This window comes from Tursiops truncatus, chromosome 4 (assembly GCF_011762595.2).
Source record: "Tursiops truncatus isolate mTurTru1 chromosome 4, mTurTru1.mat.Y, whole genome shotgun sequence".
NCBI classification, from domain to species: Eukaryota; Metazoa; Chordata; class Mammalia; order Artiodactyla; family Delphinidae; genus Tursiops; species Tursiops truncatus.
Window position 1 is genome coordinate 17634159 of NC_047037.1, and position 18469 is coordinate 17652627.

The 18469-nt window shown below is 39.4% G+C and overlaps 1 protein-coding gene across 1 annotated transcript in view; it reads left to right on the forward strand.

The window, feature by feature from the left end:
• ERICH6 (glutamate rich 6) overlaps positions 1-15943 on the forward strand; it is a 33849-nt gene extending 17906 nt beyond the window's left edge. Inside the window, exons 11-14 of the mRNA XM_033856320.2 lie at positions 5507-5592; positions 7584-7739; positions 10178-10406; positions 15680-15943. Coding sequence (XP_033712211.2) covers positions 5507-5592; positions 7584-7739; positions 10178-10406; positions 15680-15943 — 735 coding nt within the window. The remainder of the gene's footprint in view (positions 1-5506; positions 5593-7583; positions 7740-10177; positions 10407-15679) is intronic.
• The last annotated feature ends 2526 nt before the right edge of the window (positions 15944-18469 follow it).

Here is an 18469-nt window from a genome sequence, read left to right on the forward strand (position 1 = left end):
CCGTGAGCCATGGCCGCTGAGCCTGCGCGTCCGTAGCCTGTGCTCCGCAACGGGAGAGGCCACAGCAGTGAGAGGCCCGCGTACCGCAAAAAAAAAAACACACACAAAAAAAAAAAAAAAAAAAATATGCCCCCAAAAGACATGGTCTGGCAAAACAGAGTTTGTCACTAGTAGCCTCTGACTAAAAGGAATTCTAAAGAATGTACTTTGTGTAGTTGGATAGTATGAGATTCAAGAAAGATGAAGAGCAAAGAAAACTGTTCATGGGATATATGTATAAAACTAAAAGTTGACTGATAAAACAATAATAATAATAATAATGGCTCAAGGACTTTCAAGAAACGGTATAGAGTAAAAATACTTGAAAAAATAGTACATGATTTGGCAAGAAAGCTAAATGCAATTATAGTGTTATAAAAGTCCTTGGTTTGGGAGAAGGGCAAACATAGTTTAAACTCAGACTTTGATAAATTAACTTTGCTTGCTGAAATTTCTGGGGTAGCCAGAAAAATAACAAGTAGAGAGTATAACTTCCAAGCTATCAGAGGCAGAGCAAAAAAATTAGAATAATTCACTTTAAATGCCCCCCAAAAGATAAGAAAGGATAAGGGAAAAGAAAAACACATAACAGAGGACAAATAGAACACGTCAAGGAATGTCAGTAGTTATATGTAAATAGAGTAAATGCTTCAGTTAATAAACAAAGACTGCCTGACAACTTTTTTAAGGAAAAATTCCAACCATATACTGATTACAAGAGACTATATCTAAAATATAAGGATAGGGGCTTCCCTGGTGGCGCAGTGGTTGAGAATCCACCTGCCAGCACAGGGAACACAGGTTTGATCCCTGGTCTGGGAAGATCCCACAACTAAGCCCATGCAACTAAGCCCATGCACCACAATTACTGAGCCTGCACTCTAGAGCCCACGAGGCACAACTACTGAACCCGTGTGCTGCAACTACTGAAGCCTGTGCGCCTAAAGCCCGTGCTCCACAAGAGAAGCCGCTGCAATGAGAAGCCCACACACCGCAACGAAGAGTAGCCCCCGCTCGCTGCAACTAGAGAAAGCCTGTGAGCAGCAACAAAGACCCAACACAGCCAAAAGTGAAATAAAATAAATAAAAAATAAAATAAAAGGATACAAAAAGATTAAATATAAATAAACAAAAATGACGTATCATGAAAATATTAAAGAACATCAGTGAGATAGAGGACCACTTCACAGTGACAGAAGTTTTAATCCACCAGGAAGGTATAATGTTACAAAATATGTTTCCCCTATTAACATAGCCTCAAAAAATATAAAGCAAAATTTCACGGAAGTAAAACGGGAAAAAATTTAATCCATAATCATAATGGGATACTTTAGCCTGCTTCTCTCAATAATTGAGAGGACTATTAGACCAAAAAAAAAAAAAAAAAAGCAGTAGTACGATAGAATATTTGAACAACCCATTTAACAAATTTGACCTAATATTCATGGATTGGAAAAGTATTTTAATACGACATTCTTCCCAAATTGATCTATAGATCCAATGCAACTGTAATTCAAATTCTAACAAGGTTGTATATTTGCGTGTGCAGGGGGAAGGAAGGTCTTGACAAGTTGATGCTAAGATTTACATGGAAATATAAAGAACCTAGAAGAGCCAAGACTTTCTTGAAGAAGAAGCCTGGGAGGGAGGGGAACACGCTCTATCAGATACTGAGATCTATTACAAAATATAGTAATTAAGACAGTGTAGTGTTGGGGCAGGATAAACAAATAAATCTATGATACAGAATAGTTCAGAATCGGATTTATGCACACACAGACTTCTGATCTATGCCAGCAGTGGCACTGCACAGTAATGGAGAAAGGAAAATCTTTCCAATACATACTGTTGGGACAATTGGATATCCATATTTTTTAATGAAATTGGAATCATACCTCACATCATATAAAAATCAGTTCCAGTGGATTAAAGACCTAAATGTGAAATGCAAAACTACAATGATTTTTTTTTTAATAGGAGACTAGCTTTATTACTTAAGGTTAGGGAAAGATTTACTAACCAATTTTAAAAAAGCAGTATCCATAAAGTAGTTGATAAATTAAACTTAAAATTTGGGGGACTTCCCTGGTGGCGCAGTGGTTAAGACTCTGCGCTCCCAATGCACGGGGCCTGGATTCAATCCCAGGTCAGGGAACTAGATCCCACATGCACACCACAACTAAGAGTTTGCATGCCACAACTAAGGAGCCAGTGAGCTGCAACTAAGGAGCAGGTGAGCCAGAACTAAGGAGCCCACCTGCTGCAACTAAGACCTGGTGCAACCAAATAAATAAATAAAATATTTTAAAAAATTAAAATTTGGAAGACAAGCCAAGGGAGATATTTTGCAGCACATAGGATATACAAAGGGCTTTTATCCTAAATGTATAAAGAACTTCTATAAATCCACATGAAAAAAAAGTCTACCTAATAGAAAAATGAACTTAAAAAACTTGACCACTTCTCCAAGGAGAAAATTCAAATAATCAATAAACATATGAAAAGGTGTTCAACCTCATTAGTAACCTGGGAGAGGAAAATTGAAACCACAATTAGAGATCAGTATATACGTATAATATTGGCAAAAAAAAAAATTGTGAAGTCTGATACTACTGAGTGTTGGAAAGGATATAGAGTAACAGTCCCTATTATTTGCCTCTAGTGTGAATGCAAATTGGTACAACTTGAAAATCATTTTGGCAGTACCTTGTGAAGTGGGAGACAGGCATATCTTGGGGTTCAGCAATTCTACCTCTGGGTATAAGATCTGAGAGTAACTGGGTACCAGCATACATGCAAAAGACGGTTCAGAGTATCATTGTTTATAAGCCAAAAACTGGGAACAACCGAGATATCCATTAACAATAGAATGGATAAGTAAATAATGATGAAGTCATACAATACAATCCTACACACAAATGGAAGTAATTGGACTACAACTACACACTGGGACGTGTATGAATCTTACAAACATAATGTTGCCTAAAAGAAACAAAGTATTAAAAATTCATAATGTTCGATTCCATTTATGTAAAATTCAAAATGGGAAAAGTTAAACTATATTGTTTAGAGATTACAGAACACTGACTTTGGGGTAGCACAGAGGGAACTTCCAGAGTATCAGCATTGTTCTATATCTTGACCCAGATGGTGATAACATGGGTGTTCACATTATAATTGCTCATTAACAAAATAGCATATTTTAGTGCTTATCTGAATCTATTTTATATTTCATAAAAGTGAAAAGTGTATTATCTTTCAAAATAAATGGCAACATTTACATGAAAATTTAGATTGTTTCATTGTTTAGCCCTAGGAATTCTTGTATGCATTTTATTACAATTCAAGATTAGGAAGAAACAGAATTCAACTGAAGCTTTAGTTCATTTTAAAACATTGTTGGGGGCTTCCCTGGTGGCACACTGGTTAAGAATCCGCCTGCCAATGCTGGGGACACGGGTTCAAGCCCTGGTCCGGGAAGATCCCACATGCCACGGAGCAACTAAGCCTGTGCGCCACAACTACTAAACCTGCGCTCTAGAGTCCGCGAGCCACAACTACTGAAGCCCACGTGCCTAGAGCCCGTGCTCCGCAACAAGAGAAGCCACTGCAATGAGAAGCCCGCGCACTGCAACAAAGAGTAACCCCCGCTCGCCGCAACTAGAGAAAGCCCGCCCGCAGCAATGAAGACCCAATGCAGCCAAAATAAGTTAATTTTTTTAAAAAGACATGTCTATAAAAAATAAAATATTGTTGGCTACAAATTCATTCCCCTATTGAGTATTACATAGAAAGTAAAATAGTTAAGCTTACAGGTACAACAAGGAATATCTTTTGTATTTCTTTCTTCATCTTCCCATATTCCACTAGTGTTTTTCTCAAATGAACTTCAAGAGCAACCTTGAAAAGACACCAGATGCTGCAGCTTACACTGGAGTGTAAAGTCAGTTTATTGAAGTATAATTTATTGTAAAACTCACCTTCTTATATGTACAGCTCCATTAATTTTGACAGTTATGTAATCACCACTACAACCAGGACACAGAATATCTCCACTGTGCTAGGGCTGGGTTTTTTTTTTTTAATCTTCTTTTGTTTTTATAACAATATGCATATAAAGTAAAAGTAAATAAATAAAAAATAAACCTGATTGAAAAATTGGCATAAGACCTGAATAGGCATTCTTTTAAAGAAGACATACAGATGGCCAACATCATTAATCATCAGGGAAATGCAAATTAAAACCACAATGAGATATCACCTCACACCTGTCAGAATGGCTGTCATCCAAAAGAACACAAATAACAAATGTTGACAAGGGTGTGGAGAAAAGGGAACCCTTGTGCACCGTTAGTGGGAATGTACATTGGTGTAGCCACTGTAGAAAACAGTATGGAGGTTCCTAAAAAACTAAAAATAGAACTACTGTATGACCCAGCAATTCCACTCTTGGGTGTATAACTGAAAAAAAATGAAAACACTAATTCGAAAAGATACACACACTCCAATGTTCATAGCAGCATTTTTTACAGTAGCCAAGATATGGAAGCAACCTAAGTGTCCATCAACAGATAGATAAAGAAGATGTGGGGGGGGGGTGTTTTATATATATATATATATATATATATAAAACACACATACACACATATATATATGGGAATACTACTCAGCCATAAAAAAGAATGAAATTTTGCCATTTGCAACAACATGGATGGAGGGTATTTGGCTAAGTGAAATAAGTCAGAGAAAGACAAATACTGCATTATATCATTTATATGTAGAATCTAAAAGAAAACAAACTAATGAATATAACAAAAAAGTAAACAGACCCACAGACATGGAGAACAAACTAGTATTTTCTAGTGGGGAGAGGGAAGTGGGGAGGGGCAAGATAGGGGTAGGGGTTTAAGAGGTACAAACTGCTATGTATAAAATAGATAAGCTACAAGTATATATTGTACAGCACAGAGAATATAGCCAATATTTTATAATAACTATAAATGAAGTATAACCTTTAAAAATTGTGAATCACTATGTTGTTCGCCTGAAACTTTATAACATTGCACATCAACTATACTTCAATTAAAAAAAATACCTACCATATAAGTTCTTTTTAAGTGTTTGCTGTTATGATGATGACGATTACTTAAAATATAATTCTGACTGAAGCCTGAGCACTCTCTTCTATCTTGTTCTATTGAATAAAAATTGTTTTTAATTTTTTAAAAAAGACAAAAAACAAAAAACACTCTTCAAACAGATAAGTAATGTCAGATTCCTGCCAGAAAGGTTTAATCAGGTTATCTGCAGGGGTTAGGGACAATCTTTAATGATTCCTAAGGATTGTTCCCTGTTGCTGATTTAGGATCAAAAATTTAAGTTAAGAAATGGTTTGTGTGAGTGTCTAGCAAGCAAAGGATGTCTGTTGTCATCATGTAACTGTGCTTTTGTTTTCTACGGTGTATAGATCATGACAAATGAGCTCTTTGAAAAGCACTACAAACATGGGAGCAAATTTCTGACTTCATTTCCAGACGGGACAACACAAATATTGTATCCTTTCTTTCAACAACTTATTTTCGTTAGCTTTATTTCTTCACAAAAAGAAAGATAAAGAAAAAACAGATTGAAAAATATGAAGAAAAAAATAGTTATTACCAAATCCTACCACCCAGAGCAAAGCTGTTAACATCTTTTTATACATCTTGCCTTACTTTTTTCCTATGAGTAATTATATGATTCTTTAAAAATTAATTCAACTAGTTATTCATATTTTGTAACTTGCGCCCTTTACATAATATTATACAATACTCATAAATGTTATGAGTATATAATATGCAATAAATATAGAGATAACAACACCATCTTTATAAGCACATGGCATTCCATCACAGTGATGTACTGTAATTCCTTTCATCTATCCCCTATCACTAATCAAAGGTGGTTTCACAATTTTTGGCTGTTTTATACAACAGCTACATGAACAGCTTTGTGCATCCTTCGCTGCACACTTATCACTTACTTCCTTGAATTAAATACCTAGGGATAGAAATTCTGGGTAAGAAATTATGGACATTTTAAAGGTTTAATAGATTTTGCCCCTCAGAAAATGTGTACCAGTTTACACATCCATGAGCAGCATGTTATTTTTTAAAACAAAAATTCAGTATCCATTTTATGCAACACTCAGTTATTGAGTGTTCAAGTTATTGATCACTTGAACTTCTGCCTGATGATCAGACCATTTGCTATTTTGACGCAAAGGCCATTTAATATCTCAAGGAAAGTAAAACAAAACTATGAAACGAGAAGGACTTTTTGGCGAACTAAGGGCCTCATTTTGTAGGAGAAAGTCATTTTTAGTCACAGTTGCCTAAATGTTTAGTCAAACCCCAGTAAGAAACCATAAAAATGGCTTTCATGGCATAGAAGTGTAATGAAGTTTTAGTTCCCTAGGCCCTTTGAGAAAGAGTGTAGGTTTTTTGTTTTAATTATATCAAAAAATTTTAAATAACTTCCCCAGCTTGTATCATTAGTTATCATTTCCTGCCCTGGCTTTAATTCGTTTTCACTCCTTTGAAGGCTATGGCTGATTTTCAAAATGATTCAGAATCAATTTTGTGTTTACTTCATCTCTGGACTTCCGATCAGCTGAGATAGGACTGAATATTAACAGTTAGTGAATTATCCTCAGTATATTTTATACTTTTTGATGCTATTGTTAAGTGGAATTATTTTAATTTCATTTTCAAAATGTTCACTGCTAGTGTATAGAAATACAACTTATTTTTATACATTGATCTTTTAGCCTACAACCCTACTGAACTCTTTTGTTAGTTCTAACATTATTTTGTGGATTCCTTAGGATTTTCTATATACAAGAGCATGTTATCTGCAAATAGAGATAGTTTTACTTCTTCCATTTCCAGTCTGAATGTCTTCATTTCTTTTTCTTTCACAAAATTTTCCTGACTGGAACCTCCAGCGTGAGGTTGAACAGCAATGGAAAGAGGGAACATTTTTGTTTAGTTCCTGATCTTAGGGAGAAAACACCTAGTCTTTCATCATTAAGTATGATGTTAGCTCTGGGGTTTTGTTAGACATTCTTTATCAGGTTGAGGAGCCTCCCTTCTATTCCTAGTTCATTGAATCATTTATCATGAAAGGTATTGGATTTTGTCAGATGCTTTTTCTGCATCTATTGAGATAATCATCTGTTTTTTGCTCTTTATTCTATCAATATAGTATGTTTCATTAATTTATTTTTAGATGGTAAACCAACCTTGCATCCCTGGGACAAACTCCACTTTGTCGTGGTACACAATCCTTTTAATATGTTGCTAGATTCCATTTGCTGGTATTTTTGTTGAGGATTTTTGTGTCTCATAAGTATATTTTGATCCACATAAAAAGCATGAAATTATTTTGTAATAACCCTCCCATTTTCAGAATGCTTTATAGTTTCAAAGGGCTCTCTTATAAATTGAATTTATTCCCAGTATAAAGACCATTAGCATAACTCAAATGACCTTATCTGATCTCAGCTACCCATCTGGAAACCTAGCCATCATCCGAGTGCCCAATGAGATAAATGGCTTCACTTGCATAATCCAAGAAGACATGCCCACTAACCCTGCAATCCTGGCAGTGCTAGATTCTTCGGGTCGAAGTTCCTGCTATCATCCCAACGGAAATGTCTGGTAGGCTTCTAGGTTCCTCCTGCTGTCATTTTGTTTCCCAGGTTTTGTGAAATTTTATTTTTCCTTTTCTTTTTCCGACTTTATTGAGATATAATTGACATATACTGTGTAAGTTAAAAGTGTACTGCGTGTCGATTTGATACACTTATATGGTGCAAAATGATTACCTCTATAGCATTAGCTAACACAGGCAACATGTCACATAATTACCATTTCTTTTTTGTGTTGAGAACATTTAAGATATACTCTCTTAGCAACTTTCAAGTTTATAATACAGTGTTAACTATAATCACTATGCTACACATTAGATCCCCAGATCTTATTCATCTTATAACTAGAAGGACAAAAATAGCTTTAAGAAGATTTATTTATATTAGTGGTCTTTAGATAGTAATGTTCAACTCAGATAAATTTTTGATTTATGTCATTCCATATGCTGCTTAGTGGAAAAATCCCAGGCAACTACATAAAACAAAGCTCATCATATTTTTTCTATAAACAGAAAGAAAATATAAACTATACAATTTTAATATTAGAAAAACATCTCTAAATAAATTGTATGGCCATCCTAGGGATCTGAGATATGAACCCAGGCAGTCTCTCTAGATGCTATGCCCTGATAATGTTATCCTGGCTTCATCTATGGAAATAATTCGCAATGGACAGCTGCCATACTGTGTTGTTACTGTTTGAGATATATCCCTAACAAGTAGGCTTCCCATAGCCACAACCAACAATAATATACAAACAAAATCTCTAGAGAAATGAAGGTCCTAATGCCTTCGATCTACTAACTTACACACTCTGTGATTTCATATTATTTCATTTAGTCTGAGAAAGTGAAATTTGGGTTCTAACTTCAAATACAATTTAATCTTTTGAAGCTTTTCAGAAAGAGATATTCTCTCCCTTTAACTTATTTACAGGTATAACAATCTTATCTTGAGACACTCTGCCAATAATTGACAGAAATTTGAACACTCTGCCAGTACTTGAGAAAGTTAGGACACAGGGAGGTATTTGTACTTTTAGTTCAAAGCAGTAGTCAATCCATTACCTCCAAGTCTATTGGAGACTTTCTCCTTATCCTTCAGGGTTCAGTAGCAGCTCTGCATCACATCTGGTGGGGCACTATATCAACTGTCACCAGATATTCACTGGCTTCTAGGACTTCTCCCTTTACCAGTAAAGACCTCCCAGCCACCGACTGAACTCCTGGGCCCACTGACATGACTCCTTGACACTCTCATAGCCCCTCTCGCTGCTTCTTGTGTAGCAAGCCCACCTCCCCTGTGGGACTGAAGTCCCTTGAAGGCACACCCTGCACCTTTGCCACTACATAACATTTATCTGTACATGGCATAGACTCAAAGAAAGTTTATTAAATAAACAATTTATCTAGATAATTTTAGCCAAATGTTATTTTCACCCACGTACCAAGATAAAACTAAATCTCCCTCCTCCCAGATACAAAGATAATCACCTCAATTTCTCAGTTGTACTTTTGTTATCAGATTACTGCCACTCATCAAAGCTGGGAAAATACTATGTGAGTTATCTTACTCTAGGGAGCCCTCCTGGCCAATTCATCTGGTTTAAAAAAAAATAATTTATTATCAAATTAAGCCAGCTAAGTACCCAGAACTCTACCTATCCTCTCTCCTTGAGAAAGAGATGGTGACCCCAGATGGAAGAAAGTGAGAGGGTATGCAAAGGAGCTCATAGAGTAGGATGGCAGTCACTAGTGCCACTAGATCTCAGATTGTGCAGGGCTACATCTGTAGGTAATGTGGTAAAATGTGGCATTAACAACTCTAAGAGATTGGGGAGGCCCTGCTGGCCTCAGTTCCCCCTTCTGCTCCATTACCAAACTCTTCTAAACCACAGTGATCTCAGAGATGATCCCTGAGCCTCTCCTGCCCACACTGGCCCTGATGAGAGGCCTCCTAGAAGGACTCCTGGCCCCCAGTTGCTGGGCACTGTTAGGAAACAGGTCTCTGTACTGAGGCCAATTTGGCCTTTCCCAGAACTTACACTCACTGATCTTCATTTTGACACAGGGAAAATCTAAGTACGAGTCTTTTCTCCTCTTCCATGTAGAGCCTGCTCTCCTGTATTTCTTCTTATCCAAACTAAACCTTCTGTGCTCCCTCTTCATCCTCCCCAGCACATCATTTTCCAGATCCCTTTACCATCCCGGTTCCAGCCTTTGGATCCATTTTGGTTTATTACTACATCTTAAATCATACCCAGTACTTCAAATTAGTATAGAAGTCGGTCACAGTATTATTGCTCCTAAGATTACCTGAGGTTTTCCACTATTCATATGCTATTGGCTAGTATAAACTGCTATTCCCTTTGGTTAGCAAGTGAGCAGGCTAATTCAAGGTTGAATTATAATGTAACTGTTTATGATTTTTAATTTCCTTTCTGCCCAGGGTATACATCAATATCTTGGGCGGTCAATGTTCAGATCAAGCTGGCAACAGAGTAAGGGCTTGGAACTGGTCAAGTTCCGTCACTTCCTCACCCTTCGTTTCATTTAAACCTGTCTTTCTGGCTTTGAACCGTTATGTTGGAATCCGCATCTTAGAACAAGACAAGATTTCAATCACTTTTCTAGCAATGGGCCAACAGGCAAGAATCAGTGTCGGAACCAAAGTGAAGGTAGGTACATTTTTATAAACAGTTGAAAGCATTTAGAATAATAAGAGTAAAGCAATGTTTGTTAGTGTTATTACTGATAGATTATACTTGTGTGTAATCCACTGTGCACTACTGTGAATTTTGGAGTTCAATGAAAAAACATATAGTGAAAGTTTCATATGGATTGAGGCAACCTTACTGTTTTTTCTTCTTCAGAAATTCCTTTTAGTTCAGACTTGATTCCAAATAACATTTACTGAGTGTTTACTCTCTGACTGAGGTACTGCAGCTTTGGGGGTTTGGTTTTGGGATTTTGTATTGGGTTTGCTTTTCTCTGTGCTCTAGCAGAAAGCGCCTGGCTGAGTCAGGAGACCTGTGTTCTGACCACGTTCAAGACCCAGCACAAGCCCCATCTTCTTGGAAACACTTCCCAGAGCTCCTAGCCCTTTGTCCAATCAGGGCCGAAAATGTCCTTCTCTGGGTTGTCCGTGTACTCACCTCTGTCCATGCACTTGCTGAACCATGTGCCTTACTCGCCTTCATGGCTGTCTTTCCTACTGGATGGTGAGCTCCTGCAGGACAGAATCTGTCTTACTGATTCCTTTATCCTGCCCGGGGCATGGCCCAGAGTACACTCTCAGTGACCAGAAATGCTGCACAACGGTTAAGAACACAGACTTCATGTTACAGAGACGTAGTTTCAAACCTCAGCTCTGCCACTTAGCTAAGTAGCTGAACTTGAACTTCAGTTCCCTCCTCTACAAAATGGGGATAATGATTCCCCTCTTACAGATTGCTGTGAAGATTCAATGAGAATGCAAAGTACTTAGCATGGTGCTTGGAACTAAGTACTTAGCAAATGACAGCTCAGTAGAGATACAGAGTTTGTCAGGTATACCTCAGTAAAGCTGAAATATATACAGGCATGTAGAGAAAGATATAGATAGAGATCTAGGTCACATATAGAGCATATATAGTATGTGACTTTGAATAAGTCCTCTAAGCTCTGAGGACCTTGTTTCATCAATTATTCAAGGAAGAGATTGTTCCAAACTTCAAAGACATCTTCAGCTTCTAAAAAGTCTATACGTTTAATCGAGTGGAAATACGACTTCAGGATTCCACACAGGCAGAGATATTTCATAAACACCAAACAAAAAGGAGACTCCAGATTCAGCCAACACAGAGCAAGGGTCTACAATGTGCTAAGCACTATTTGAGCTACTTCCAGTCAGTCTAGCTACTGCAGTCAGCTGTCATGCTCCAAACAAGCTTCTTCCTTGGTTAGAAATTTACAAGATAGCCTTTTTTTGGTTCATTACATTCATGGTAAATATACATTTTTACCAAAAATGTCTAAAATGCTCTTTCTCCTCACCTCCCTCCTTCGAAATGAATTTTAATCAGAAAAGAGAGTTGGTGCAAAAGAAAGAATTTGATGTTAAAAGTGATTGCTTTTCTCATCATCCTCATGAACACCCTTTCATTTTTTTAAAATTCCAAAAGTGATATGTGGATACATTCTCATATTTGAAGATTCAAATAATATAGAAATATAGAGAGTAACAAAATGAGATACCCCCCTTCATCCTTTCTTCTATTCTAATTCTCTTCCCAAAGGTAATCACCACTGAAAATTTGGTGTGTACTTCTCTTTCCTATGTACTTATAAATTATTCACATACATCTTTTTAAAATAAAAATTGGATCAGACTACACTGATTGTATTATTAGGCTTGTTCTATTTTTGTTTTCCATTTAACATGTGTTAAAGATCCTTTCATGTCTACATATCCAAGCATATTTGTCTATTCTGTTGCTACCTAATATTTCATATGTACTATAGTTAATTTATGTTGAATCTAATGCCTTCTCAGTGGCATTGGGCACAGTTGCTCACTTCCTCCTCCTAGAAGAATTTCCTCCCTTGCTTCCAGGACCTACTCTCCCTTGATTTTACTTCTACCTCAAGGGTTACTCCTTCTCATTTTTCTTTGCCTATCTTCTTCACCCCTGCCTTTTTCTAAATATTGAGGGGCTCCAGGGCTTGTCGTTGGGCTCATCTTTTCTCTAGCTATACTCACTCCCTAGGTGATCTCATTAGTTTTCTGTCCTGTAATACCATCTGCTTGCTGATGACCCCTCCATTTATCTCCAGGTGGATCTCCCAGGAACTCTAAACTTGCAGATCTGATTCCAACCCTCCATCTCCATCTGGTGTCTAAAGGGCTTTAGAAACTTCACAGAGCAAAATGACATTTGAAAGCGTGCTCTACCTTGGGTCTTCTCCATCTTAGGAAATGGCAACTGCTTTCTTTCAGTTGCTCAGACCCAGAACTTGGGGGTTGCTACCCTCCTCTCTGTTTCACAACCCCACATCTTTCATCTGCAAGTCCTATAAACTCTACCGCCAACATATCTCCAGACTCTATCACTCCTGGCATCCTTCAAGACTACCACCCTTATCTGCCTCATGTACCTAATCCATCTGTTGTTTAAATTATTACAGTAGCCTCCTCCTAAGTCTCCCTGCTTCCGGTCTTCCCAAAGTCAATTCTGCCATGATCCCAAAGTCAATTCTGCCATGATAGTGGAGGTGATATTTTGAAAACAAAAGTCTGGTCAAAACTGGAGACTTCTAACCTTACTCACAGTAAAAGCCAAGATCCTATAACTGCAATACTGTATGTGATCTGGACTTCCTTCTATTAACATTCCCTCTGTAGTCCTCTTTTCCTACCCACTCTGTTTCAGCCACCCTGGCCTTTTTGCTGTTGCTAGACAATACCAGGCATGTCGCTGCCACAGGGCTTTTGCACTCGCTATTCACTCAACTTAAAATATTCCTCCCCCCCTTTAGCACATAGCTGCTGCACTTCCCTCACGTTTCTGCTCTCGGAGTCCTTTCCTGACCACCCCGTGTAAACTCGCACGACCCCCACCCCTACCCTGGCACTCTGAGTGCCCCTTTGGGCACATATATATGCCACAGGTTCTAATATGTAGGGCTTCCATTTTCTTTCACCTATAAAGGGTTTATGATTTGTATTCTGATTTCTTCAACTCAGTAGTTATTGAATTTTCAAAGAGTTCTTAAATTTTCTCTTTTTCTTGTTAACTTCTAAATGGTCAAGGAATATGGCTTGCATTTTTTCCCTGCTGTTCAAAATGTACTGATATTTTCTTGGTGGTTGATGACATAACTTATGACTGTTCCATGTATATTTGACCCCCCCAAAAGGTTTACTAGCACAAAACTGTATATGTCTAAATGTTCTATTTACACTTCTCTCTATATCCTTTTCTTTTTATTATGGTTGGTTGATTTCTGAGAGATGTATGAATGTCTCCCAATATGACTGAATTAGTACATTTTTCCTACAATTTCTATCAGGTTTTGCTTTATCTGTCCTAAAGCTCTATGGTTAGGAAATTAAAGGTGTCGACTGTCTTCATGGTGAGTTATACTTTTCACCCCTGGGCCACCTCATTTATTTGCCTTTCAGCTGTGCCCATTACATGACTCAGCATATCACTGAGGGTTTTTGTTTCTATTTTGACAAAAAAATTTAATGTCATCAATATGTATTATTCCCAGTTTCCCTCTTAATGGTCTTTGCCTTAAATGCTACTTCATATGATGTTAAATTGCTACACCTGCTTTCTTTTAGTTTGCACTGGCTTCATACATCTTTTTTTCATCCTTTGATTTGCAACCTTTTTATGTAGTTTTGAGTTAGATGTGTCCCTGCAAACACATCTAACTTTTGTTGCTTTCCTCAACTTAACAGACTTGATCTTTTAATACGTTATATTTTAATGGTTATTCTAAAAGTAACGTATCTTTTTTTTCTATGTGCATAGAACTAAGTTCCAAATCCTCTATTTTCCTTGACAACAATAATTCTCCCAAATCCCTCAGAAAATATTAACTATACACACACACACACACACACACACACACATATATATGTATGTATATATATATATTCTAAGGTCTGTTTCCCTGAATATTAGCATCTCTGACAGGTAAATCTGGTGCCTCTCATTGAGAAGCCCTGTTTTCCTGCATGTTCTCCTTACCGAAGTGTCCTTCTGCTAACTGTGGAGGAGTGGCATGTGCTGCTGAGGGGTGGAAGGCGAGCTCCAGCGCCAGGCTTCCAGCCTCAGCCTGGGGGCACCGCGGCTCAACACAAAGGGGAGGCCAGGGGACCATGGCAATATTTACCTCAAGGCCTCTCCTCCTCCCATTGCTGTTGACTTTGATCTCAGAATGTGTGTGTTTGGGATTAGTGGTTCCATCTGGTCATTTATCTCTGTACGGATGTGGTCCCAGCTGCTTCTTGATTTTCAGGAATTCCTTAAGATTATTCCTGCAGATAAAAAAAATCTTTCCTATTTCCTATTGATTTACTCTCTGAAAATGTTTTCTGCCATTTTATGGGATTTGGGATCGAAGGAAAACTAAAAATGGAGATCTATCCTCATTACTCAGGCATCTCATCCTCCTTCCCCCCTCCCTCCCTCCCTCCTCCCTTCCAAAGAGGGGAGGGATAAAAATGCAGGAAGATGCTGCGAGTTCTCACATCTCTGGCAGGTAAGAGGTCACTCAGCTTTGCAGGAGGTAGTAGGTGGGCTTGCATTTAGCCCCGCCCCGCCCCGCCGAGGCTATACAGCCCTCCTGCGCTGCCTCAGAAGCCGCAGCCGGGAAACACCTCAGGCGAGGCTGCCCTAACAGACCCTTGACCTTCCCGCAGCTGCGAGGAGACAGCATCAGCCTGAATCACTCAAGGCCGTAAGGAAGTGGGGAGGGTGGAGGGCAAGGAGGGTCGTGTGGAAGGGCCTCCTGGAGATTGGGGCGCGCTTTAGAAGGAAAGGTGCCTTAGTCATCCCGGCTCCTTCTGGAAAGCCCAGCTCAGGGCCTTCCCAGCCTCTAGGCCCGCACCCACCACGCTCTCCGCACTGGGCGTGTCCCAGGGACGGGGTGCCTGCAGCATCTCTGTGCTTCCCCCAGCAGATGCCGGTAAATGACTTGAACACATTGTAAGCATTTGAAAGAAAGTATCCGATTTCTATGTGGTCTGGCCTGCTGTAGTCTCTCAAATCTCCAGAGCATCTCAACTCATTCCTGTTCAGACTAGAATTAACACCACTGCCCCTATTTATAGATAATTAGACTCAAGAGGGAATCCAGCCCCAGATTAGTGTCGCCTCTCGCCTCCTCCCACCCCCTGCTTCTGCAGTCACCATTTCCACCCCGGACCCTGAACTTCCCTTCTCTCTTTCCTGAAAAGCTACCAAACCCTGAAGAGATTCCAGCACTCCGACACCTGAACGGGGACGACCTTCTTCTGCTAGCCAGTTTAATAAAGATCCGACGCCTGTTTCATAAACTGGAAGGATGTGTGAATTTCCCCTCCAGCCAGGTCCGGGAAAAATTAAAGCAACCTTCCTACCTTTCTTCACTTTCTCTAAAACTAATTGCCCTTTGTCACAATTCTGGTATGAAGCAAGATACAATAACAACAATAGCAGCTTTGATAAATGAAAAGATTTAACGATAGTGATGGTGCTTTCCTTTGTTTTCTTGAGTCTTTCCGGGAGGGGGTGTCGGAGATTTCAAGAAAAGTGTATAAAATGACTAGGAAATACCAAGGAATGTGCTTAATTACAAATTTAGAGCACATCCAGAGTCATCACTGGTTTGCATTCTTGGTGGGAAAACTAACAACTCACTCTGAGGACAGCAGAGAACAAGCAAGTCAGCCAAAGTGCCCCTATCAGCCAGAGTTCCACCAGGAAAACCGAAAGCAGGGAGGGAGCAGGTGCTTCCACAACCTTCCCCTTCCTAAAGGCTGGGAAAGTGAAGGTCAAGGAACTGCCCTGAGGTCGCTGGGGAAATGAGGGAATCTCAGGAAGCCAAGAAGCCAACAGCACCGAGGAAGAGCTGCAGCCTCACATCCTGGCCGGTGCAAGACAAACAGCTACCCCCTCCCCAAGTCCACCCTCCTGCCAGAGGTGAAGGATGGCTGCTGCTCCTCTCCCGCCTCCCACACCTCAGGCAGCTGCCTCCCCCTGGGGAAACATAATGGTTCCCGCCCGGCAAAGGGTTATGGAACAATATGTATCTCCCCTTCTGAGGGGAGGGAGGAGGGATGTTGCTGGATCTGCAATGATGGCCCAGCACAGCATCCTCTGCTCAGTGATGAAGATGCTTCAGAGCAGAAAGCAGAGTTGAGAGTCGGATGTGGAGAACCCTAAAGACTGGACCGCCCAACCCTGCCCTCTCCTGAACTTCTCTGACTTCTCAGTTCCCTGTTCTTTGGGAGAGGGAGGAATGTAGTTGGAGGGGCCATTCCTTCTAGTGAATAACGCATTTGGTGCTAAGGTGTAGCAAGAGAGATTAAGCCTATCCACCGGTGATTGATCAGTTAGCGTGAGGTACTAAATCATACTGTTTTCCTACTAAGAGCCCGCTGAGGAAGCATGGGGAGGAGAAGGAAGGGACAGGAAGAGTGGAAGGATGCTGTGTCCCAGGGAGGGCCGAGTGCTGGGCAGCACGAAGCAGGTGAGCTACTGGGAGACTAGGGGCTGGTCTTGGTATTAATCCATTCACCACCTTTTTGTTTAAAGCTGCCTTTAACAAATTTACGGTTACCAAAGGGGGAAGTGGGTGGGGGAGGGATGAATTAGGAGTTTGGAATTAGTAGATACAAACTACTATGTACAAAACAGATAAACAACAGGGCCCCACTGTATAGCACAGGGAACTATATTCAATATCCTGTAATAAACCATAATGGAAAATATGAAAAAGAAAATATGTATAACCGAATCACTTTGCTATACACCAGAAACTAACACAACATTGTGAATCAACTGTACTTCAATTAAAAAAAATTTTTTTTATTAAAGCTGCCTTTAGGGGACTTGTCTGGTGTCACAGGGTTAAGAATCTGCCTTCCAATGCAGGGGACACGGGTTCGATCCCTGGTCAGGAACTAGATTCCACATGCATGCTACAACTAACAGTTCTCATGCCACAACTAAGGGGCCCACAGGCCACAACTAAGGAGCACGTGCCACCAACTAAAGGAGCCAGAGAGCCACAACTAAGGAGCCCACCTGCTGCAACTAAGACCAGGCGCAACCAAAATTTAAAAATTAAAATAGAAAAAAAAATGTTTTAAAGCTGCCTTTGGGCTTCCCTGGTGGTGCAGTGGTTGGGAGTCCACCTGCCAATGCAGGGGACACGGGTTGGAGCCCTGGTCCAGGAGGATCCCACATGCCGCGGAGCAACTAAGCCTGCGTGCCACAACTATTGAAGCCTGTGCGCCTGGAGCCCGTGCTCCGCAACAGGAGAGGTCACCGCAATGAGAGGCCCATGCGCCACGGTGAAGAGTGGCCCACGCTCACCCCAACCAGAGAAATCCCGTGCACAGCAATGAAGACCCAGTGCAGCCAAAAATAAAATAATTTTTTTTAAAAAGCTGCTTGTAATTATCTTACTTTTTAGGAACTGTGTCAACACTGAGAATTCAATTTTCTTATTTTTTCATTTCCATTCTTGCTAATCTCCACTGCTTTCTGAAAAAGAGGTTCCGAGGCTTACGTCTTGATCAATGCTAAATGTCTCTTTCTCTTTCTTTTTTTTGCCTTTTGCCTCTTCCTTTTCACTGATAAGTGAAATTTTATTTTCTATAAAGTGAGACAGAAATATTAATTGAGCTAATATGTTTCAATATAGCTCTGAAAAATAGCATATAACAGTATAACGTGTAACAATCACAACAAAGCCTTAACTGGATCTGTTTTTGTACATCATTAAACACTATTTTTGGGTGTGCTGAGCCCTAGTAGATACTGAATAAGGCCTTGATTAACTGGAGATTGGCAGGATAATGAGACAACATCTTTCAACAATTTTGCTTCATGTTTAATAATAAAATGTTATTTATTTAAAATAATTTATGTGTAATAAAGCAATTTATGCTGCTTCTTTAAAATGTATTAAAAATGAACATGTTTATATCTACTTCTAGCTATCTTTTACGGTCATATTTCAAGGCAACTGTATTTACTGA